Here is a 25,981-nt window from a genome sequence, read left to right as displayed (position 1 = left end):
TTATATTTTATGTGGTTCACCTAATATAAATTTTCTTCTAACGAAGAAGCTGCGGTTTTTCGATGGCAGATACTGATCACGGCTATGGTGAAGTACAAGGATAGAAAAAGGATGTGGTCGTTGGATGCTTTTCACACGTTAGCAAAAAAAAACCGTGACCGTGCTTTGTTTGTTGTTTTGGTATAATCTTTACCACGGCGTGGTTGAAATTTTGGTACGACCCATACCGTAGTATGGTTGTCGTTTTGGAATTTTTCTGTGCCCACGGTCGTTTTTCTAGGTACAAACCGTGACCATGGTCTAGTTGTGGTTTTGGTATTTAAAAAAGGTACTGTGGTGGATCGGTTGACCATGATCTGGTTGTGCTTTTCTAACTGTGGACGATGAGGCTAAACTGAAAAAACATTACACATACATGAGCATAGTTCGTCTTCCATAGATCTAAAATTGCCAACCCAATTGTGTACAGTGTATTGCAGATCCAAAAACAATCTTGATAACTCTGTTGTTGTTTACATTGCGCTCCAACTAGATCGAGATATTAAACTAGGATAATGACTGAATTCGTGTTGTTTTAAGTGTGCTTTGCACATGGCATGATGGTCTTACAAACTTTCGCTGGATTCGTGTCGACGTGCGTGGTAGCTGTTTACACATCGCTGCAGCTCTTCCACCAGCTTCATCAGCGCCACGCGCGACGTGCCACCGTCACTCACCGCTGCCTTCGCCGCCTGCTGAGCCCAGGAGGCCTTCTCCCGCATCTTCCGCCCTTCCTCGCCGGCGTCCATCAGCCTCCTCACCTTCCGCTCCACCGCCACCCTCTCGACGACCGTGCCCCCGGCGACCTTGACGACCATCATTCTGACACAGGCGCTGATGATGTCCGCGACGTGGTATGCGTTCAGGTGCTGCTCGGCCATAATCGGCCATGCCAACACAGGCTTCCCCGCCGCGAGGCACTCCATCACCGAGTTCCACCCGCAGTGGCTCACGAACCCTCCCACCGCGCGGTGAGCCAGCACGCTTCTCTGAGGCACCCACCCGCGGACGATCCGTCCGCGCGGCCCCACCTCCACCGGCGGTGACCACGCAGCGGACCGCACGGCCCAGAGGAAGGGGTGGCCGGACTGCACCAGCCCGCACGCCAGCTCGTCGAGCTGCTCGTCGGAAACATAGGCATGTGTGTCGAACGACACGTAGATCGCTGTCTCTGGCCTCACCGCCCTCTCGTCGAGCCATGGTAGACAGCCCTCGCGCTCCGGCATGTCGCCGGCGGCGAGAAACATCGGGCCGACCAGCCAGGCGCGGGCGTCCGGATGGTAGAACAACATCAGGGCCGCCACGTAGTCCTCGTCCACCGTCGCGAAGCTGTTCACCAGCACGACCCAGCTGCGCTCGTCCGACTCGCCGAAGTGGTCGATGATGAACCGGCTCACCGGGTCCTCCGGGTCCAAGATCTTCGTGATCGTGTCCGGGACCTCCGCCGACGTGATCCTCACGTGCTCCGGCATGCGGGCCACGTGGAAGCTGGCGCCGTGCTCCACGCTTGGCGGCGGTGGCGGGCTCGCGATTAGCGACTTGCACATGGCCAGGGAGAAGCACGAACACGATGCGGTGGACACCAGCATCGGCCGTGACGCCGTGCGTGAACCCGAGGAAGAAGTCGGAGATGAGCACGAGCGGTGGGGACGGGAGCGATGCCAGCATCGCCGTCGCGTTCAGGAACGTCGGGTAGAGGGCCGGGCTTGGCAGGTTGTCCGTGGACTCGACGCCGATGCCAAATTGTTGATGTAGCCCGTGAGAGGAGCGAGACTCATGACTACGGTGTTGATGTAGCCCAATGCCAAATTGTTGATGTCGGTCATCCCTTTCGGTCCGTGAAAAGAAAAAAACCAAATCGACACATTGCTATCGGCTGCGGTGAAATACACGAATTGAAAAAGGGTGATGACGTTGGATGCTTTTCACACGTAGTCACGTTCACGGTGGCTAGCTCCATGCCGTATGAAAAAAATGTGCTTTTTTTTACTTGTTTTCACACATTTGTGTCGGCCACGGTCCTGGTTGTAGTACATGGGATTTAAAAAAAAAGGTGATGCCATGCTACATATCCACACGTGGTCAACTCCAAAAAAATGCCACACCGTGACCGTCGATTTATTGTTGTTTTGGCAAAATATTTGCTACGGTTTGTATGAACCGTGGTGTTGTTGAGATTTTTGGAAATTTACCGTCGGGCGGTTTCTTTTCCTATGGTACAACCCGTGTCCGTTGCTGGTTGTTGTTTTGGTATGGTTAACTAACGGAGGGGATTGTTTGGAATGAGAATATAACGAAAATGTCTAACACCGTGTGCTCCTTTTGTGCTCCCTATATAAGATCTAATGGTTGGATGTGTGTGCATAGCTACCACCCTTGGTAGCCCACTATTTTCCATACATACATATATATATATATATATATATATATATATATATATATATATATATATATATATATTCGTTTTAGATGGCCGTTCTGCTAGATAAAATGAGATCGATAAAAAGCTAATCTTTTCCTAACCCCTTTATTCTTATACTGAAGCGATTCTGCTACTCAGTAGTCCAAGGTGGTTCGTTGCTCCACTCCTTAACTGTTTGTGTTGGCTTTCTATTTGTAATCAGTAAAATGTATATTGCCGGAGAACATCAGCCGAAACATAGTGTTGCCGGCTGGTCTGACGGGCCTCCACAATGAGGATGTCAATTATCCTAAGAACAGGTGCTTGAAGTTACTTGTCTGTTTAGGTCGGGTTTCCATCTGCTACTGTCATTGTTTAATTTTGTTTCTTCCTTTTTGGCAGGACAATGTGGCCACTGTATTAGTGACTTTGGGCTATCTATGGAAGGTATCTTCAAAGGATCATTTGCTGGTTCTCTATATCCTAGTTTTCCCGTGTAAATGCTTATGTGGATCCTCCTTTCTCCCATTATAGGTGCTGATCCATCTTGGTGTGTGTTGCATGCTCCTTTCCATCCTGGCCAGCGGCGTAGGAAGCAGCCGCCACGGAGGCTCAGTACAGAAACCATCTGGTCGCTCTCTGCTAGAGGCCCAGAGACGTCCTCTCCGCCAGCATCTCCACCGCTCTTCCCCTGCGCCAGCAGGGGAGAGGCAGGCGCGCGCCGGCGATCGAGTACACCGGGCCGCCGATCCAGGTCACCGACATGGAGAGGATTTCTTCGTTTTTCATTGAGATCATAGTGAGCCTCGATCCTACCGTTTAGAGAGGCATTATGCGGCAGAGTAAACCTTTTTTATTTGCAAAACGATGGTAGGCTCTTACAACCACTTTCATGTTCTATGTAAAGTACTTGCTTTTGTGTAAATGATCTTCTCTATGACAAACAGGCTTGGTACAACCAAATATCTTCTGAAATTGTGACCCAAGTATATATCTGAAATTGTACCATTGCATGCATGTGAAAACATGCAGATTTCATTGTCCCATTCAATCAGCTTGAGAATAAAAACAAAAGGTTGGATCAATATTTGGAATGATTGGTACGCAATTGAACGGTGAGGAGGCGCCCCATGGGGCGCCCCAACCACTAGTATCTATGTATAGTGAAGGAGGGGAGCCACTGCCCCCCTCCCTGGCCTAAGATATTTTGATTACTTACTCTGTCAAATCTTTCGTCAGATAGGGAGAAAAGAGTAATTGTGCCCCACCACTCCACTCCCCAGCCCATATTAGACATGAACAAGGACCTGCCCCCATGGATGCTCGCCTAGCTCTGCCACGTGCAATTCTCTTTTTCTTCACCCTCAACTATCGCGACTGCCAACCTTATCCTCTACAATTTTGATAGAGTCTAACTCATCTAGCCTCTCGGGGCACTAGCAAGGTATTGGCCTCACTGCCCATTGTTGAGGGAGACTCGAGTTAGTTTTCACGAATAAGTAAGGAAAACATGTAAGCTTTCAAATAAGTTCACCTATGATTCATTTACTACTGTAAAATTCAATGTGTCAAAAGATTAGGCAGAACGACTACATCAGTCATCTATTGGGCTTCGTCAACTGGTCGGCAGTTGGAGGCTCTTAGCTCTTAGATGAGGTTGAAGAAAGGACTTGATTGTAATCAAAAATTTCCTTTTAGGGTCCTTCATGCAAATTTAAGGGACTAGAATATAGTTTCTGTGTTTCTCTGTGTTGCTGTGGGCTGTACCTCCTAGTCTGACTAATCTAATGCAGCTTCTTTGTTAAAAAGATGTTAAGATGATTCAACAGACGCCCCCTACGGAACCAACTTGAAGCAAACTGTCATTAGCAACTGTAATTAGTTTAGGCACGTGTTAATTATGTCCAAAGCGTCGTAGGGATGCATGTGTCCGTACAGACGCCTTCTCGTACGCCAAGAGGCATCTCTTTGTAAACAGATGCGTATACAAGGCGTCCCAAACTCCTGTATAAATAGGTCTTTGACAAGCAATATATCACAAGTTTTACTCTCAATCTGCGTTCTAACATGTCATCATGCACTAGCCTCTACCGAGAGCAATCATCGGACTGAAAGGAAGGAACAGGGAAAGATTTCTACGGGAGTCCATCCAAATGGAGGAGGAAATGTGCCTTGTGGATAGTGGTACCACAAACTCTATACTTAAGGAAATAAAGTATTTCCAAGCTCTTGCAAAGATGAATGAATATATTTTAACAATCGCTGGCCGCGATGCGGTAATTGTTGGCACAAGTCGTGACATATTTACTCTCCCTATGGATACATAAATTATAATTGAGGATGCTTTATTGTATCCCGATTCAACTCGTACCCTCATAGGTTATACGGATATCCGCAAAAATGGTCTTCACATTAAAACCCATGAAGACAACAAGGAGGAATATCTCCTCTTAACCAAAGACAACGGATATGGCAAACAAATATTTGAGAAAAATCCCTCTTTATCATCAGGATTGTACTACACATACATAAAATCTGTAGCACGCGTGGCGTATAAGGTAATTTTTCAGAATGTCAATGCATTCCAAACTTCATCTTGGGATGATGAGAAAAATTATCTGCAATTCTAATGGTCATGATTTAAATGAAGCAAAATTCCCACAATCTTCAGATTTTATGTGCACTGCATGTGCTACTGGGAAACTCATTTTAAGACTCTTATCTTAAAATTCAAGCGGAACCACTCCAATTCCTTGAACGGATTAAAGGTGATATTTATGGTCCTATCCAACCATTATCTAGACCTTTTAGGTATTTCATGGTTCTAATTGATGCATCTACGCATCTACACGATGGTCTCACGTGTGTCTGTTATCCACACGAAACCATGCATTTGCCAAAATAAATAGACAAATTATTTTATTACAAGCTCATTATCCTGAGAATCGAATTAAATCAATTCGAATAGACAACGCTGCTAAATTTTCCTCGCGTGCCTTCAATGATTATTGCATGGCACTAGGAATTGAGGTTCAACACTCGGTCCCATATGTCCACACACAAAATGGATTGGCCGAATATCTAATTAAGAGAATTAAGCTCATTGAACGACAATTATTAATGAATTGCAAATTACCAACTTCATGTTGGGGTCACGTAGTTTTTATACACTGCTGACTAAATTCAATTGCGACCAACTGCATATCACATCACTTCCCCTCTGCAATTAGTACGTGGAAATCTACCAAATATTTCCCGTGTGCGTAAATTTGGATGCGCCACATATGTGCCCATCTCACCATCGCAGCGTATATCCATGGGCCCACATAAGAAATTGGGGATCTATGTGGGGTACAAATCACCGTCGATAATCAAGTACCTTGAACCCCTCACTGGGGATCTATTCACAGCGAGTCACGCTGATTGCATCTTTAATGAGGAACATTTCCCAGCATTAGGGGGAGACATCAAGTACCAAAAAGAATGCCCGAAAATCGATTGGAATGCCCAAGGCATTTCCTCCTCTGATCCACGTACTCAAGAAACTGAACTTCAAGTTCGGAAAAATAATTGATTTGCAACACATTACAAATAACCTGCCAGATTCATTTACTGACTATAAAGGTGTTACAAAATCCTACAATCCTGCCAGAAATGCGCCTGAAGGAGTGAAGGTACCAACAAAAACCACTCAACTCTCTGTTCAAAGGAAGAGGGGGAGAAGTACGCCACGGAACATGATTCAACTTCTCGCAAGCAACAAAGGAAACAGAGGAAGAAACCATCTGAACCACTAAATGTAAATCAACCTAGCGTTGATAATCATCAAATGGGTAATGAACACCCAATGGGAGAACGACCTCCACAACCCAGCTCAGTTGTGCACTCAATGAATGGGACATCGGAAAACCCTGACTCAGTCGTATTGGGAAAATACGACCAATCAACAAGGGTAAATGAAATTTCCACAAACTATATAGATTCTGGAGGATCTTACAATCGTAAGTCTACAATTGTCGATATATATTTCTCAACTGCAGTTGCAAACAACCTTCTAAATGATCATGATCCAAAAACCATGGTAGAGTGTGAGAAACGCTCCGACTGGCCTAATTTTTTTCCTGTGGGATTTAAATGGGTTTTCGTCCGTAAGAGTAACGAGAACAATGAGATGGTGAGATATAAAGCAAGACTTGTAGCCCAAGGTTTCACGCAGAGATCAGGCATTGATTTCAATGAAATATATTCTCTAGTAATTAGTGGTATTACTTTCCGATACCTTATTTCAATGGCAGTACAAAATCGTCTATCTATGCAGTTGATGGACGTGGTGACCGCTTACCTTTACGGCTCACTTGATTCGGACATATACATGAAAGTTCCTAATGTAGTCCCAGTCCCGAATCCGAACGCAAAACGCAATGTATATTGTGTAAAACTAAATAAGTCTTTGTACGGCTTAAAACAGTCGGGACGCATGTGGTACAACTGACTTAGTGAGTTCCTTTTGAAAAGGGATACTCCAATAATGATGATTGTCCATGTGTTTTCATCAAAAAAATCCGAGACCGGATTTTGCATTATTTCAGTGTATGTCGATGATTTAAACATCATTGGTAATACACAAGATATTGATGAAGCACGCAATCACCTAAAGACGGAATTTGAAATGAAGGATTTGGGTAAAACCATTTTTTTCTTGGGATTACAACTGGAGCACCTTCCCTTAGGTATTTTGGTTCATCAAACCGCCTATATCCAGAAAATATTGAAGAAATCCAATATGGACAAATCCTATCCAACCAAAGGGATGGTTGTTCGATCTCTAGATGTAGAGAAAGATCAATTTCGACCAAGGGATGAAGGAGAAGAGATATTGGGACCAGAAGTCCCATAACTCAGTGCTATTGGAACGCTCATGTATCTCGCAAATTGCACCAGGCCTGAGATTGCATTTGCAGTAAATTTATTAGCTAGACAGAGCGCAGATCCCCGAAACGCCATTGGACTAGAGTCAAGAATATCTTTCGATATCTCCAAGGCACAAAGGATCTTGGCCTATTCTTTCAATTTCAGAAAAATCTGGACATTGAGATGATTGGGTATACGGCTACTATCAGATCCCCATAATGCCAAATCACAAACCGGTTTTGTGTTCCTACTGCGACAACCATCTCATGGAAGTCTTATAAACATACCCTAGTGGCTACATCCACCAATCATTCTGAAATAACCGCCTTATATGAGGCATCACGCGAATGCGTATGGCTTCGCAAGATGATAAACCATATATAACAATCATGTGGTAAAGGTTCTATCGAATCTCCAACCATTATCTACGAAGATAATGCTGCTTGTGTTGCTCACATGCAAACATGTTACATAAAGAGCAATATCACTAAACATATTGCACCTAAATTATTTTATCCTCATGAATTACAAAAGAGTGGGGATATATACATCTTGCAAGTTAAATCATGCGATAATCTCACTGACCTATTCACAAAGTTACTACCAGCTTCAAGATTCGAAAAATATGTTCACGGAATTGGTATGCGACGAGTTCGTGATTTGCAAGGATCGGGGGAGTATCTCTCTGAATTATAACCCATTCAAACATTATATTACACTCCTTTTCCATTTTATGAGCTCACTCACATGGTTCTCATCAAGGTTTTTAATGAGGTAATATCAACACAAGAATATATGTCTTACATCCTAGTTTCCCCACTAGGGTTTTTAACGGAAGTATACAAGACATATTGATTGTCCTCTAAACTTACCAATGAATTTTATCCTTTCAGGGTTTTCTCATATAAGTTATCAAAGAGACAATGATCATTATATGTTGTATCATTTTCTCCTTATTTTTTCACGGGGTTTTAAAGTAGTTTTCACAACATATCAAATACTATTCTCCTCATATTTTTTTCACAGGGTTTTTGGAGGAGTTATTCAAGAAAATATACGCTTCTGATCGAGACCAATATTTTTAAGACTATACAAAGAATAAAGACATACGAGAAGCAGCTTTGTATAAGGGGGAGTGTTAAGATTCAGCAGACGCCCCTACGGAACCGACTTGAAGCAAACCGTTATTAGCAAATGTAATTAGTTTAGGCACGTCTTAATTATGTCCAAAGCGTCGTACGGACGCATGTGTCTGTATGGATGCCTTCTCGTACGCCAAGAGGCATCTCTTTGTAAACAGACGCATGTACAAGATGTCTAAAACTCCTGTATAAATAGGGCTTTACCCACAAGCAATAAATCACAAGTTTTACTCACAATCTGAGTTCTAACAAAAGAAAAATCTCTAGTTTTCCTGTACCCCACGTATCCCCACCGTCCCGTTGGCATTTCCCTGTTCCACACAGGCAGCAATGGCAAGCAAACAGCTTGCGTTTCTACTCACACACGTCACAGTGTCACACACACACGCATACATACACACACACACTAAACTAACACCGCATCACCTTGTTACCTCCAGCTCCAGGTCATAAGTCATAACGCTACTGCGCCTATATATACGAGGCAGATAACCCAGCCCATCGGCATCCGATCACTACTAACGCAAACGTAAAACACAACACAAGCCACCTCCCGCCCTCCCCTGTCTCAGCATCCCAGCTCCTTTGTTTTTGCTCTGTTTCATTCTCAGGCCGTGGTGACAAAAACAACAAGCCTTGGCACCATGGTGGCGATCGCGGTGCCCTGCACCATCGACCAGATCCCGCTAGTAAAATGCCCCAAGGCCGCGAATGCTGCGGTGCCGACCATTGACATGTCGGCGCCAGGCGCGGCGGCGGCCGTGGCGGAGGCGTGCCGCGGCGTGGGCTTCTTCCGCGCGACCAACCACGGCGTGCCGGCCGCCCTCACCGACGCGCTGGAGTCCCGCGCCGGGGCCTTCTTCGCTCTGCCGCACAACGACAAGCTAGAGCACGCGGCGGCGCGGCCCTTCGGGTACGGCAGCAAGACCATCGGCCCCAACGGCGACGTCGGGTGGCTTGAGTACCTCCTTCTCTCCCTCGGCTCCAGCACAATACATGCATCCTCTCTGCGACCGTCGCTCCGGGCGGCGCTGGAGGAGTACACGGTGGCGGTGAGGGCTGTGGGCACGCGGGTGCTGGAGCTGATGGCGGAGGGGCTTGGGCTGGCGGACCGTAGCGCGCTGCGGCGGATGGTGGTAGACGCCACGGAGAGCGACGAGATGGTGCGCGTGAACCACTATCCGGCCTGCCCCCTCGCGTCGAGCGTGACGGGATTCGGGGAGCACACGGACCCTCAGATCATCTCCGTGCTGCGGTCCAACCGCACTGGTGGCCTCCAGATCATGCTCCGCGACGGCCGTTGGGTCCCCGTGGCCCCCGACCCCGATTCCCTCTTCGTCAACGTCGGGGACGCACTCCAGGTAAACACACGCTCAGTTACATTACCTTTACCGTCTACCCTGTTTAACAATCTATCTGGGATCCATGGATCATGGATACATGTTTTGGTCTGGCCTGATCGTGCAGTGTAAACAAGCAACCCCACCTCATGTTCTTGTCTGTCAACGCCGTACCGTGCAACTTGTAGCTGAACTCATGGCCGTGCGACCACGCATAGCTAGCTAGTGTGTGTTCCCTACGAGCTCTACGGCGGTCTCGATCTTTATCTGATGAGAGAACTTTTGGGTCGATGGAGCAGGTACTGACGAACGGGAGGTTCATGAGCGTGAAGCACCGGGTGGTGGCGCCGGAGGCCGGGAAGCCGTCGAGGCTGTCGGTGATCTACTTCAGCGGGCCGTCGGCGACGCAGCGGATCGCGCCGCTGCCGGAGCTGATGCGGGACGGTGAGCAGAGCCTGTACAGGGAGTTCACCTGGGGCGAGTACAAGAAGGCCGCCTACAAGACACGCCTCGGCGACCACCGCCTCGGCCCCTTCGAGCTCCACGCAGCCAAAGCCGACCACCACTGCAGCAGCAGCAGCAGTAGCAAGGCCGTCCAGCCGACGCCTCCTCATGTTGCACGAGTTCACTAGCTAGCTAGGCTATGTTGTAATTAACCCGGTAATTATAAAGCTAATTGTAGTTGTTGTTAGTAGTAGTTGGGTACGCTTCCTTGGCCAGGTCCAAAACGCACCGGCACGGCAGCACCTGACTCTGCCGCCTCTGCCTGCTCAATTTGTCATATGATCGAAAGCCTTTGTGGAGTACCTTCCACTGTAGTAGTAGTAGTAGTTGTTGTAGCTGCAGGGAAATATGCTGTGTCCCTTGACCCTTTGTTGCTTAGTTTTCACAGGCAGATAACGGCTTGCCGCATGCCACTGCCCGGTGTACCGTAGATAGCTAAGGTGTATAGTACTTTTTAATTAGTTAGCACATGAATTGTACTGTATGTGCAGGTACCAGTTTCCGGTACTACCATGTTCTTTTTCAAGAAAAATAAAGAGCAACAGTTTTGCCCCAATCTATTACTGTAATTAATGATTTCAATGAAAAAGTAAAGATGTGATATTATAACAAAACTTTACTCTCCTGGCATCAAATAACTCAAACCTTTCGTCCCGAGATGATCCGAAGCTTCGCCTCAATTTTAATATTATGCAAAAGAACTGAAGGCAGGACATGCTTGTTGTCGCCGACGCGTTCCAAATAACCCAAATCATAAGAAATGTGAGGGATGCCAAATCTTTTCTTCTCGTCATTAAGGACCACAAAGAGGAGATAGAAGTTTCATCCAAGCATTGGGGTCCATGATGTGAAGTCCAAGCCAATTCTTAATGAGACCCCAAAGCCTAGCACTCAATCTACAATGAAAATAGAGGTGCTCTCTACATACCCCACAATTGCGTCAACCTCTCTCACTTCCAACCGGTCGGCCATCCATATACGATTTTGGATGGCCAACCAAAAAAAGAACTTGTTGGGTTGCGCCTAAATTGTCCAAACCCTGAAACTCGTAGGAGAAGAAGCTGCCCCCAATGAAGTAGACTTTATAAATGTATTTTACCGAATATTTCCAAATAGGAAGTGTAATTCCAAGTGATGGTGTCCACCGCATTTGCTTGAAGGTTGATTTGGTTAAGTTGAATCCAAAGGGAAATAAATTGCCTCAAACGGTCCATTGTGAGAAGCCCATGGAGATTGAGAGCTTAGCAACCCAATCATTATTGGATAAAGCTTGCTTGATGTTCCACTTCTTTCGTGAGGATTCCACATAAATGAGATGGGAAGTGACTTAAGGTTTTTGGTTGGTTAGCCAATGTGTGTCAAAAAATGGAGTTGTCTCTCCAATACAGTGATGGTTGTGGCGATTATAGTGCATGGGTTGCTCAACTCCACAAAAATCTTTGACGGGTCCGTCCACTCAAGCCTTTGCCAAATGAAGCCAAAGCTCTCTAGCAAAGTAGTTGGTGTTGGGAAACTCGAGGCCATCAAGTTATTTCGGATGGAAAACCATGTTCCAATTGAATTTGCATTGCCCACCGGAGACCTTGTGTAATATCCCAGGTTTAGAGGCTACAAAAAGAGAGAATAGAGTTGTGTGCATTGCATTCATGCATAGAAAATTCGGGGAATTTTCGCGCTTTTAAATAAAACTTGTCACAGTAACTGAAGTTTTACTTGACTTGCTGGAAGTGAAGTAGATCATCAAGTCAAGTGCTATAAACTTCACTGTGATCCTTGCTAAAACCTTGTCTTGGGTAGAGATGATTTGATCTATGGGTTAGATCAAATGGAATTAGCTTTACAATAACAACATCTTAGGTCACGGTCAATTAGAAGATCTTATAAAAGATCTCAACATGACATTCCTTACAACAACACTTGAATAATTATTCAACTATAAATCAAAGAACACAATTAATCAAGAAACTATTCTTTACTTACCTTTTCCATGTCTTTCACTAAATAAATATTCCTGCCATGATTCACATGGTATATCTTTTCAACTACAATACTTGAATCCATATAAAGGAAAATCACATTAGTTCCTTATTAAACCTTGACTATTCCAATCATGTTTCTCCAAACTCATTTCTACTAAACCTTTGAGAAAGGAGAGGATCATCTATATATGTTTACCTCATCCATTTACTAGAACATAGGTTATCCTTAAAACCCTATCCAAGTGAGGTAAGACATTAATATTAACTATTGCCAAGAGAAATATAAGTTAAGTGCTAAACCCTACTTGACCTAGCCAACCCTTGATTGTAAGTAAGAACCTATTTTACTAGTGATCCAAGAGAGGCAAGTGTTATGATCATTAGAACTTGGTAATGCTCATAAACCCTAGAGAAATTCTATCTAGCCAAGAGAGATCAAGCTAAAAATGTATACCCAAGTATATGACCAATACTTGATCTTGGAGAGGAGAAACATGATTCACTAATGAATCATTATGAGGCCAATACTTTGATTATTACAAATTGGGTAATGATCATAAACCCTAGGAATCTAAATAAGTGTGTAGAGAGGAATGATAAAGAGAGATTAGTGAGAAATAAGTTGATTATGTGTAATGCATGACATGCCTTGTAGATTTAGGTGATAAGTAAAACTTATGGGATAATTAGATACCATCTATCACATAAGATGATAAGGTATACCATTAGTAATAAACCCTAGATCATTCCTCATATTTTGAGTAGAGGAGTACTTACATCACACTTAAACCTTGCCTATCCAAACAATTGAGACAACCCTAGCATTGGCTTAATACAGGAATCCAATCCAGGTGAGGAGGAGTAACCCTAGCCAATTAAATGGAACCATAGCTCATGTTCATACTTCAATTAGTGAAGCATCACCAAAACTCTAAACCATTCCACATGGAATCCATACATAAACCCTAACGTGTGTATCATGGATCACAAGTATAAACCCAAGCCATGAATATATCTTAAGCTTAGATACCATTTAGGTGGTTAGAGTTAAACAAATATCCAATTCTACTTTCACTTCCAAGTACCTTGCTTAGTTGCCCAAATGGAATATGTGTTATAGTTTGGACCATTGATGCGTGTAGTTGACACGTCCGTTGGGAACCCCAAGAGGAAGGTGTGATGCGCACAGTAGCAAGTTTCCCTCAGTAAGAAACCAAGGTTTAATCAAACCAGTAGGAGTCAAGAAGCACGTTGAAGGTTGATGGCGGAGGAGTGTAGTGCGGCGCAACACCAGGGATTCCGGCGCCAATGTGGAACCTGCACAACACAATCACAGAACTTTGCCCCAACGTAACAGCGAGGTTGTCAATCTCACCGGCTTGCTGTAAACAAAGGATTAGATGTATAGTATGGATGATGATGTTTGTTTGCGAAGAACAGTAAAGAACAATTGCAGTAGATTGTATTTCAATGTAAAAGAATAGGACCGGGGTCCACAGTTCACTAGAGGTGTCTCTCCCATAAGATAAATAGCATGTTGGGTGAACAAATTACAGTCGGGCAATTGACAAATAGAGAGGGCATGACCATGCACATACATGATATGATGAATATAGTGAGATTTAATTGGGCATTACGACAAAGTACATAGACCGCTATCCAGCATGCATCTATGCCTAAAAAGTCCACCTTCAGGTTATCATCCGAACCCCTTCCAGTATTAAGTTGCAAACAACAAACAATTGCATTAAGTATGGTGCGTAATGTAATCAATAACTACATCCTCGGACATAGCATCAATGTTTTATACCTAGTGGCAACAGCACATCCACAACCTTAGAACTTTCTGTCACTGTCCCAGATTTAATGGAGGCATGAACCCACTATCGAGCATAAATACTCCCTCTTGGAGTTAAGAGTAAAAACTTGGCCAGAGCCTCTACTAATAACGGAGAGCATGCAAGATCATAAACAACACATAGGTAATAGATTGATAATCAACATAACATAGTATTCTCTATCCATCGGATCCCGACAAACACAACATATAGCATTATAGATAGATGATCTTGATCATGTTAGGCAGCTCACAAGATCCGACAATGAAGCACATAAGGAGAAGACGACCATCTAGCTACTGCTATGGACCCATAGTCCAGGGGTGAACTACTCACTCATCACTCCGGAGGCGATCATGGCGGTGAAGAGTCCTCCGGGAGATGATTCCCCTCTCCGGCAGGGTGCCGGAGGCGATCTCCTGAATCCCCCGAGATGGGATTGGCGGCGGCGGCGTCTCAGTAAGGTTTTCCGTATCGTGGCTCTCGGTACTGGGGGTTTCGCGACGGAGGCTTTAAGTAGGCGGAAGGGCGGAGTCGGGAGAGTCACGGGGGCCCCACACGGTAGGGCCACGCGGGCCCCCTCTAGGCCGCGCCGCCCTAGTGTGGCGGCGCCCCATGGCCCCACTTCGTCTCCCCTCCGGTCTTCTGGAAGCTTCATGTGAAAATAGGACCCTGGGCGTTGATTTCGTCCAATTCCGAGAATATTTCCTTACTAGGATTTCTGAAACCAAAAACAGCAGAAAACAACAACTGGCTCTTCGGCATCTCGTTAATAGGTTAGTGCCGGAAAATGCATAAATATGACATAAAGTATGCATAAAACATGTAGATATCATCAATAATGTGGCATGGAACATAAGAAATTATCGATACGTCGGAGACGTATCAGCATCCCCAAGCTTAGTTCCTGCTCGTCCCGAGAAGGTAAACGATAACAAAGATAATTTCTGGAGTGACATGCCATCATAACCTTGATCATACTATTGTAAGCATATGTAATGAATGCAGCGATCAAAACAATGGTAATGACATGAGTAAACAAATGAATCATAAAGCAAAGACTTTTCATGAATAGTACTTTCAAGACAAGCATCAATAAGTCTTGCATAAGAGTTAACTCATAAAGCAGTAAATCAAAGTAAAGGTATTGAAGCAACACAAAGGAAGATTGAGTTTCAGCGGTTGCTTTCAACTTATAACATGTATATCTCATGGATATTGTCAATGTAAAGTAATATAACTAGTGCAATATGCAAGTATGTAGGAATCAATGCACAGTTCACACAAGTGTTTGCTTCTTGAGGTAGAAAGAGATAGGTGAACTGACTCAACATAAAAGTAAAAGAAAGGCCCTTCGCAGAGGGAAGCATTGATTGCTATATTTGTGCTAGAGCTTTGGTTTTGAAAACAGGAAACAATTTTGTCAACGGTAGTAATAAAGCATATGTGTTAAGTAAATTATATCTTACAAGTTGCAAGCCTCATGCATAGTGTACTAATAGTGCCCGCACCTTTTCCTAATTAGCTTGGATTAACACGGATTATCATTGCATGACATATGTTTCAACCAAAGTCACAAAGGGGTACCTCTATGCCGCCTGTACAAGGGTCTAAGGAGAAAGTTCGCATTGGATTTCTCGCTTTTGATCATTCTTCAACTTAGACACCCATACCGGGACAACATAGACAACAGATAATGGACTCCTCTTTTAATGCTTAAGCATTCAACAGTTAATATTCTCATAAGAGATTGAGGTTTTATGTCCAAACTGAAACTTCCACCATGATTCATGGCTTTAGTTAGCGGCCCAATGTTCTTCTCTAACAGTATGCATACTCAAACCATTTGATTGTGAAAACCGCCCTTACTTCAGACAAGACGAACATGCATAGCAACTCACATGATATTCAACAAAGGTAAAAAGTTGATGGCGTCCCCAGAAACATGGTTACCACTCAACAAGCAACTTACTAAGAAATAAGACACATAAGTACATATTCAATACCACAATAGTTTTTAAGCTATTTGTCCCATGAGCTATATATTGCAAAGGTAAAGAATAGAAATTTTAAAGGTAGCACTCAAGCAATTTACTTTGGAATGGCGGAGAAATACCATGTAGTAGGTAGGTATGGTGGACACAAATGGCATAGTGGTTGGCTCAAGGATTTTGGATGCATGAGAAGTATTCCCTCTTGATACAAGGTTTAGGCTAGCAAGGTTATTTGAAACAAACACAAGGATGAACCGGTGCAGCAAAACTTACATAAAAGACATATTGTAAACATTATAATACTCTACACCGTCTCCTTGTTGTTCAAAACTCAATACTAGAAATTATCTAGACTTTAGAGAGACCAATTATGCAAACCAAATTTTAGCAAGCTCTATGTATTTCTTAATTAATAGGTGCAAAGTATATGATGCAAGAGCTTAAACATGAGCACAACAATTGCCAATTATCAAATTATTCAAGACATTTTAGAATTACTACATGTAGCATTTCCCGATTCCAACCATATAACAATTTAACGAAGAAGATTCAACATTCGCCATGAATACTATGAGTAAAGCCTAAGGACATATTGTCCATATGCAACAGCGGAGCGTGTCTCTCTCCCACACAATGAATGCTAGGATCCATTTTATTCAAACAAAAACAAAAACAAAAACAAACCAACGCTCCAAGCAAAGCACATAAGATGTGATGGAATAAAAATATAGTTTCAGGGGAGGAACCTGATAATGTTGTCGATGAAGAAGGGGATGCCTTGGGCATCCCCAAGCTTAGACGGTTGAGTCTTCTTAAAATATGCAGGGGTGAACCACCGGGGGCATCCCCAAGCTTAGAGCTTTCACTCTCCTTGATCATATTATATCATCTCCCTCTCTTGATCCTTGAAAACTTCCTCCACACCAAACTCGAAACAACTCATTAGAGGGTTAGTGCACAATAAAAATTTACATGTTCAGAGGTGACATAATCATTCTTAACACTTCTGGACATTGCACAAAGCTACTGGACATTAATGGAACAAAGAAATTCATCCAACATTGCAAAAGAGGCAATGCGAAATAAAAGACAGAATCTGTCAAAACAGAACAGTTCGTACAGAGGAATTTTAAAGTGGCACCAGACTTGCTCAAATGAAAACGCCCAAATTTAATGAAAGTTGCGTACATATCTGAGGATCACTCACGTAAATTGGCATAATTTTCTGAGTTACCTACAGAGAATTAGGCCCAGATTCGTGACAGCAAAGAAATCAGTTCCTGCGCAGTAATCCAAATCTAGTATGAACCTTACTATCAACGACTTTACTTGGCACAACAATGCACAAAACTAAGATAAGGAGAGGTTGCTACAGTAGTAAACAACTTCCAAGACTAAAATATAAAATAAAGGTACTGTAGTAAAAACATGGGTTGTCTCCCATAAGCGCTTTTCTTTAACGCCTTTCAGCTAGGCGCAGAAAGTGTGTATCAAGTGTTATCAAGAGATGAAGCATCAACACTATTACCAGGGGTGTTGGGAGTTGCCTCAACAATGCATGTTATCTTATCTATGTAAGTTTCAGAGGCTCCTTTTTCATTACTCTTAGGCTTGCTATTCTCATCAAACAAATTTTCAGGAACAATCCAATCATAATTCTTTTCTAGTGCCTCGAACATTCCTGCGAGCTTGCAAGGTATTAATGTCTTAATATCCCCTACATAATTAATATTATTAGTGTACCTTACTCTCTCCATGTCCATCTTTTCAAGGATACTAACAAAATTGGTATAAGAACCAAGCATATTGTATTTAATAAAGACCTTTCTAGCCTCTCTTGCTACACCACCAAATTCTTTAAGAAGGGTTTCTAAAACAAAATCTTTCTTTTCTCCTTCTTCCATATCACCAAGTGTGAGAAACATGTGTTGGATTATAGGATTAAGATTAACAAATTTAGTTTCCAACATGTGAACTAAAGAAGCAGCAGCAATTTCATAAGTAGGAGCAAGTTCTACCAAGTGTCTATCTTCAAAATCTTCAGTGGTACTAACATGAGTGAAAAAATCTTCTATATTATCTCTCCCAATTATAGACCCACGTCCTACCGGTATGTCTTTTAGAGTGTACTTAGGAGGAAACATGATGAAATAAATAAAAAGTAAATAAAGTAAATGCAAGTAACTAATTTTTTTGTGTTTTTGATATGGAGAACAAGACAGTAAATAAAGTAAAGCTAGCAACTAATTTTTTTGTGTTTTGATATAATGCAGCAAACAAAGTAGTAAATAAAGTAAAACAAGACAAAAACAAAGTAAAGAGATTGGATTGTGGAGACTCCCCTTGCAGCGTGTCTTGATCTCCCCGGCAACGGCGCCAGAAAACAGTCTTGATGCGTGTAGTTGACACGTACGTTGGGAACCCCAAGAGGAATGTGTGATGCGCACAGTAGCAAGTTTCCCTCAGTTAGAAACCAAGGTTTAATCGAACCAGTAGGAGTCAAGAAGCACGTTGAAGGTTGATGGCGGAGGAGTGTAGTGCGGCGCAACACCAGGGATTCTGGCGCCAACGTGGAACCTGCACAACACAATCACAGAACTTTGCCCCAACGTAACAGCGAGGTTGTCAATCTCACCAGCTTGCTGTAAACAAAGGATTAGATGTATAGTGTGGATGATGATGTTTGTTTGCGAAGAACAGTAAAGAACAATTGCAGTAGATTGTATTTCAATGTAAAAGAATAGGACCGGGGTCCACAGTTCACTAGAGGTGTCTCTCCCATAAGATAAATAGCATGTTGGGTGAACAAATTACAGTCGGACAATTGACAAATAGAGAGGGCATGACCATGCACATACATGATATGATGAATATAGTGAGATTTAATTGGGCATTACGACAAAGTACATAGACCGCTATCCAGCATGCATCTATGCCTAAAAAGTCCACCTTCAGGTTATCATCTGAACCCCTTCCAGTATTAAGTTGCAAACAACAAACAATTGCATTAAGTATGGTGCGTAATGTAATCAATAACTACATCCTCGGACATAGCATCAATGTTTTATCCCTAGTGGCAACAGCACATCCACAACCTTAGAACTTTCTCATCCGTCCCAGATTTAATGGAGGCATGAACCCACTATTGAGCATAAATACTCCCTCTTGGAGTTAAGAGTAAAAACTTGGCCAGAGCCTCTACTAATAATGGAGAGCATGCAAGATCATAAACAACACATAGGTAATAGATTGATAATCAACATAACATAGTATTCTCTATCCATCGGATCCCGACAAACACAACATATAGCATTACAGATAGATGATCTTGATCATGTTAGGCAGCTCACAAGATCCAACAATGAAGCACATAAGGAGAAGACGACCATCTAGCTACTGCTATGGACCCATAGTCCAGGGGTGAACTACTCACTCATCACTCCGGAGGCGATCATGGCGGTGAAGAGTCCTCCGGGAGATGATTCCCCTCTCCGGCAGGGTGCCGGAGGCGATCTCCTGAATCCCCCGAGATGGGATTGGCGGCGGCGGCGTCTCAGTAAGGTTTTCCGTATCGTGGCTCTCGGTACTGGGGGTTTCGCGACGGAGGCTTTAAGTAGGCGGAAGGGCGGAGTCGGGAGAGTCACGGGGCCCCCTGTAATATCCCAGGTATTGGGGTTACAAAAATAGAGGAAACAGATGTGTGCATTGCATTCATGCATAGAAAATCCGGGGAATTTTCGCGCTTTAAAGTAAAACAGTCACAGTAACTGAAGTTTCACTTGACCTTGGTGGAATTGAAGTAGCTCATCAAGTCAAGCGCTATAAACCTCAATGTGACTTTGTTAAAACATTGTTTTGGGTAGAGATGATTTGATCTAAGGGGTTAGATCAAATGGAATTAAAATCAACACAACAACACTTGAATCAATGATCAATTGTTTGATCTCATAACAGATCATAATAAGGTAATCCTTGTCATAACATATGAACACCAATTCAATTGCAAACCAAGTAACAATAAAATGGAGAAACCATTCTTCACTTATCTTTTCCATGTCTTAAACTAATCCTTGATCCTACCATGAACCCATGGTATTCATTTTACTTTATCCTTGGAAACAAGACAAGGAGATCCAACCAAGGAATACATATCTTTCTCTATTCCATATTATTATACATCAAACCTAGAGAGGTGAGAGTCCTATTTCATTTAAGGAAGCAAAGACTAACCTAGAGGCAAACCTTGGATATAAATATCCATATGATCACAACATCATCATCAAGAGGAACCCTAGGATATTATTGAAGTCTTTCCCAAATGAGAAAGAGCATTTATATCAATCCTAGCTTTACCTAATTAAGAATCAAGAACAATTATTGAACTAAAGTATTAGCTTGTAAACCATTTCCTCTTAGAGTGGTGAGATAACCTAATATCAAGTGAAACAAGATTATATCCATAAATTGATAAAGTAAGAATGAGATTAATCTAACCAAGACAGCCAAGTGGAGTTTTAGCCTAGATACCTAAGAAGATATTAAGAGTACACCCTAAACCCTAGAATAACTATTGCTAAATAACAGAGCTCAAGCTTTGGTGTTATACTCAAGATAGATGAGGCAACACTTGAATTGAAGGGAGAGAACTATCCTTATATCCTGAGGATTAAATCATCATTCCCTGAGAAGAATCATAAGTAATTATCTCAGGCATTCTCCTGGGATATAAATCTAATGAGATAACCATGACCATGTCCACCTAAGGAATTATAAGAGAAGTACTATACCCTTGCTACTCAAGATAACACTTGATCTTGGAAGTGAGAAACTAGTTCATAAGAGATACTTAAGGAAGCCAAACCTTTGATCATTACAAGTTGGGTAATGATCATAAACCCTAAAAACTTGAGGTAGAGATAATAAAGACAAGTTGATCATGCCTAAACCATGATCATGTTCTTGAGGTATGTGAGGATAAGTTAATACCCTAATAGGATAAGTAAATATCATTCACCACATGAAATTATAGGGGGATCACTAGTAATCTAAACCAGGCTTATACCCCAACCTTAACTTGTGAATCACTTGGTGATCATAAGTAGAACTCTAGCACATCTATATCCCTCAAATAAAAGGACCCAAGAAAACTTTAGAGTAAAACTCTATACTTTAAATGATGAGAAACTATTCATCATTAGAACCAAAGTTAACTATAAAAGAACCATATCTACTTCAGTTACTTTAACAATGGATTAAGGATAACCATAGTGGAATCAAATAAAACTAATTCTCAATATCTTAATAACTAAAGGAGAACATAAAATGTTAATAAAGCCACCACCTTATCATGGTTAGGGGAGATAAACCCTAGCACATGCAATATGGTGCCATTTCACCTCTATAACCTAATTTAAACCCTTTAATTAAACCATGTGTGGTAATCAACCACTTACCTTTGTAACCAAGACCAAGCCATTATGGGGACACTATCTACTTTAGACATTTTCAAAGATAATAAGAGTGTTAACCTTGAAAGGGAGTTAGAAGAGAGTTTACAAAACTTTAATGAATAGGTGATCACATAAAATAATATGCAAGTGAGCAACACTCTCAAATAAGAAACCAAGACTTCATAATGATCCTCAAATGCTTTGGAGTAGAATTCCTCAACTCTAATACTTCAAACAGATTGATCCACAAGAAAAACATAAAAATAAAATGAGGATATAAATTCATGCTTATTTGCTATTTTGAATAAAACACAAGTATGAATATAATGCAAAATAAAATAATTGTTTCAAATGGAATATGGGTGTAATAGTCATTACACAACATCCAAATGGAATTAACATATACAACATCTGCAAAATAGAAAAGCACTCAAAATTGAATTCAAAATAGAAAATAGAAAACAGAAAATAAAAAAATAGAAAAAGAAAAGAGAGAAGAAAAACCCACCTGGAGCTTACCTGGCCGAGCAGCCCACCAGCACAGCCCAACTACTGGCCCAACTGCACCAGCCCAGCACAGCCCATCACGGCCCAAGTACCTCTTCGCGAGGATAAACACGAAGGAGATGTCCTCGCCTTCGTCTTCGTTTTGGACACGCGGGAGCTCGCCACCGCGATAGCCAGAGCCACGTCCCGCGGTCGTCGCCGCCATTGCGGACCGCCAGCACACGCCGGAGCACCTATAAAAGGCGTAGAGAACCTCCATTTTCCCTCTCTTCGCCCAATTTCCGCCCAAATCGAAACCCTAGCCTGCCCGGACCTCGACCATCGCCGTCGATGGCGGCCATCCCTAGCCTCGCCGTGACCACCATCGGGACCGCCATCCTCGACATGCTCTTCTCGCAGAAGGAATCGAGTCAGGGCACCCCGTAACGTCGTCAGCAACCATTTCCCTCCGACGGCCGGCGCCATGAATTCCGGCGATACAAGCCTCCATTCGCCTCGCCGTCAAGCCCGCTGTGTCCCTGGTGAGCCCCTGAATCTCATGGCATGCCTAGCCCGCTTGATTACGTCCTCTAGCTTAGCCGCATCATGCACACACCGCGAGCTCTGCCGCTCTGTCTCGCCGCCGGCCAAGTTCCGGCGACCATTCGGTGGCGGCGCGATTACCACTAGCATCGCCTTGTCGTCCTCGTTCCGATGAGCTAACGCACGCCCTCGCGGGAACCCTGCATCGCCGGCGACGTTCACCTCTGGCCGCCGGTGAGGTAATTGGATGCCACATCGGCACCACATGGTCGCCAACGTGGACACGGCCCACCAGTCAGGGACTGTGTGGGTGTCCTGTCCGTGTAGCTGTAGTTCTTTTCTGTTTAAATTTAAATCCAGTAAATTACTGCAACTTCAAATAAATTTAGAAAATCCAATTTAAGTCAGAAAAATATAAATGAGATATTAAAATTCTTAGAAAAGAAAACTCTATCCTATAAAAATATTAAATGTAATTTTTATTTTTAATAAAAATTCAATTGTTTAATACTTAAGATTTAAACATTTAAATTTAATTCTAAACTCAATTAAAATTCAATAATTAGGAAAAAGGTATAAAATAAATAAAAACCAGTAAAGTAAATATAGAGAACATTAAAACTAATTTCTTTACTTGGAACTTATTAAATCCTTAATATTGGAATTTAAACCCTAATTAATAATTACCCTAATTATTAATTGTTTAAAAATAATAAAATGCCTACTCAATATTATTTTTATTTCCAAGTTAATAATAACTTTAACTTTACTATGAAGTTATTAATTACAGAAACATAGGGTAATTAGTAAAACCTAGTTCCATTATAAACCAAGTGATAACCTCATAATTTCTTGTGGAACTCTAAAATCCTAACTCTACTAGGAACCCTAGTTCCACTGATTCTTGTGAACCTAAATTTGCTTCTAACCCAAAACCCTAGGTTGGATCATGTGATCATGGTACCTTCTTTCAAAGCATAGAACCATAGTAGCAACTAAATACTTGTCCTGGCCACACAAAATGTAAAAGACATATCACTAATATATAGGTATCCCATGTGTTCATCTTCATCAGACCTAGATAATCAAATAGAGTTAACCAAGTGTAAACCCTAGATCCTATTACCAAAACAATCAACCTAAATTATCCATGCTTAGCATCACATCAATGTGATGAACCCTAATAGCAACCATACCCACTGTTTAGCATTACATACCATCCTCCACTAAACCCTACTAGAATGAGATATTTAGGAACCATCCCATCCAAGAGCCAACCATTCTTTACTAGTGAAATCCAATAACAAACCCTAGACAACCTCAACCTAATTGATATACTTCTTATTGCTTAAGAAGTATGTTCTTCAAAAGTTATTCTTTTGAAGTAAACAGAGAACCATCATCAACCCTGCTTATAAGAACCTATAAACCCTACCTAGCTATCACCAAACGATGGAATCACCATGATAACCACCATGTAGAACTAATTGCTTAAGTTGCTCATACCTAAGTAAAACCATTAAATCCTAGTTACTAATGAATCCAACCTTGTTAGAAACCATCTAAGATCTACTCAAGAGCTAATGAGAACCATAGTTAACCATAGAACCCCACCAACCTAATTATCATACTTGTTCTTTATCAAAGAACATGTTCTTCAGAAGTTATTCTTTTAAAGTATATGATAATCAATCATTAACCATGCCATATAGAACTAAAACTGACAACTATTCTTTACATACTAACGTTATGCCAATTATCATTCTTTGTGTGCTCAATTGATTACTGTGCTTTATTACCTACCTGTTTATAATATCAAGTAATCACACCTGAATAAGAACCTTGTTTGTGAATCACTCTAAAAGTGTAACACACCCTGAACCAATCATTACAACTCACTGATCCTAAATCATCGGGGTTAGGTCACGCTTAGAGCGATGGCATCTCATATTTATGCATTATTGCATCCTTGCCAATCTTTTAAACATCGTCCTTACCGGACGATGATGCTATTTCAGAATTTGGAGTTATTGCGTATTGAAGACCTTGCCTGCATAATCTTGCAGTCAAGAAAGGCAAGTTCATCACTTGCTCATGTCATTCGAGTATTTCTATCAAATTACTTGCAAAGTATTATGGTTATCACTATTGCATAAAAACCAAAACCACTACTTTCATAACTATGAATATGACTATGTGGTGGGCAATGGAACCATGGATTGTGTTGATATGGTGGAGGTTCCATTGCAAGGGTTTATATCCATCTAGGATTAAACATCAAATGTCGCCAGTGATTATTGTGCCGTAACACCCGTGTTAACCATAAGATCTGGAGTGGGACGGACTAGTCAATCGTATTTCCACCTCTTGTACATCAACGGATGCGCTTACCGTAGCGGTTGTGTCTTGCGGAGCAACTTGTGGGTGGGGAACCCATTCTAAGTCCCCACGGTTATGCTGTGCATACCGTAGCGGTTGCGGCTTGCGGAACAACTTGTGGGTGGGGAACCCATTCTAAGTCCCCACGGTAATGTGGTCTATGATGGGTTGCAGCTACCGGCGAAGGAGTTTGGTTCGATCCCAGACTGTTGTCGTGGTCGGGGTCCGTCCTTAAGTGGTGTAAGTGGACCGACGAGGACCCAGGGTCGGGGTTTGCAACAACGAGTGGGTGTGCGAGGTAGCGGAGGAATATGATTGGCTATGACCTTATACCGGGCCTCACACCATAGGAAGTGTGGACGGGAAGATCACCCGGTTGGCACCAAGGTTAAGATCTCTTATGGGTAAAGCAACACACCTCTGCAGAGTGTAAAGAACCGTGACCTGTCACTCCCTGTTCCGGGATAAGGAACTGCGAACACGGCCGGAAAGGAGCTCCATGAAGTTCTAGTAAACCGGTGAAGGCTGACGGACATAGTTCTTCTGAATAAAAGCAACCTCTTGAAGAAATGATTATGAAAACCTGCATTGGTATTAGACTTTCTGGTCTAATGCCGTAGCTAGTGCATTAAACACCTCTTTCCTATAATGAACTTGTTGAGTACGCTCGTACTCATCCCACTCTTAAATCCCCTGCTTAGGAATGGATGCATCGAAGGAGGATCTACAGTGCAACTCGAAGGCCGAGGAGTCAACAACTACTTCAAGAGACAGGACCCTGTCAGAGGAGTCAGATACCACATCCAACAAGGAGAAAACCTAGTTTAGCCATAGAAAGGAACCAGCTTCCTAAACCTAGCTCCTATTTAGCTAGAATCTATTCTCAGCCTCTATAGCTAGGTAAATACTCTACAAATAGAGTTCGTGATAGGATTAGACTACGAGTCGTTCTTTTGGAGTTTATTTGCAGATTTA

At 42.5% G+C, this 25,981-nt stretch overlaps 1 protein-coding gene and 1 pseudogene across 1 annotated transcript; one reads left to right on the top strand and one right to left on the bottom strand.

Moving 5' to 3' along the window:
* Window positions 1–605: 605 nt before the first annotated feature.
* LOC127339526 (scopoletin glucosyltransferase-like) lies at window positions 606–1,999 on the bottom strand (annotated as a pseudogene).
* A 7,018-nt stretch (window positions 2,000–9,017) lies between these two features.
* LOC127327332 (gibberellin 2-beta-dioxygenase 3-like) lies at window positions 9,018–10,750 on the top strand. Its single transcript, XM_051354112.2, has 2 exons — window positions 9,018–9,854; window positions 10,133–10,750. Exons 1-2 carry the CDS (start codon window positions 9,138–9,140, stop codon window positions 10,463–10,465), a joined length of 1,050 nt encoding a protein of 349 aa, XP_051210072.1. The 5' UTR covers window positions 9,018–9,137; the 3' UTR covers window positions 10,466–10,750.
* Window positions 10,751–25,981: the final 15,231 nt, after the last annotated feature.

Source organism: Lolium perenne, chromosome 1 (genome assembly GCF_019359855.2).
Source record: "Lolium perenne isolate Kyuss_39 chromosome 1, Kyuss_2.0, whole genome shotgun sequence".
NCBI lineage: Eukaryota > Viridiplantae > Streptophyta > Magnoliopsida > Poales > Poaceae > Lolium > Lolium perenne.
This window is presented reverse-complemented; position numbering and strand designations above follow the sequence as displayed.

What these genes read in the sequence shown, in the direction of transcription:
- LOC127327332 (XM_051354112.2), top strand. Translation starts at nt 9,138, where the DNA reads ATGGTGGCGATCGCGGTGCCCTGCACCATCGACCAGATCCCGCTAGTA. An exon ending in ACGTCGGGGACGCACTCCAG is followed by an intron (nt 9,855 to 10,132) that starts GTAAACACACGC and finishes TCGATGGAGCAG; the next exon opens with GTACTGACGAACGGGAGGTT.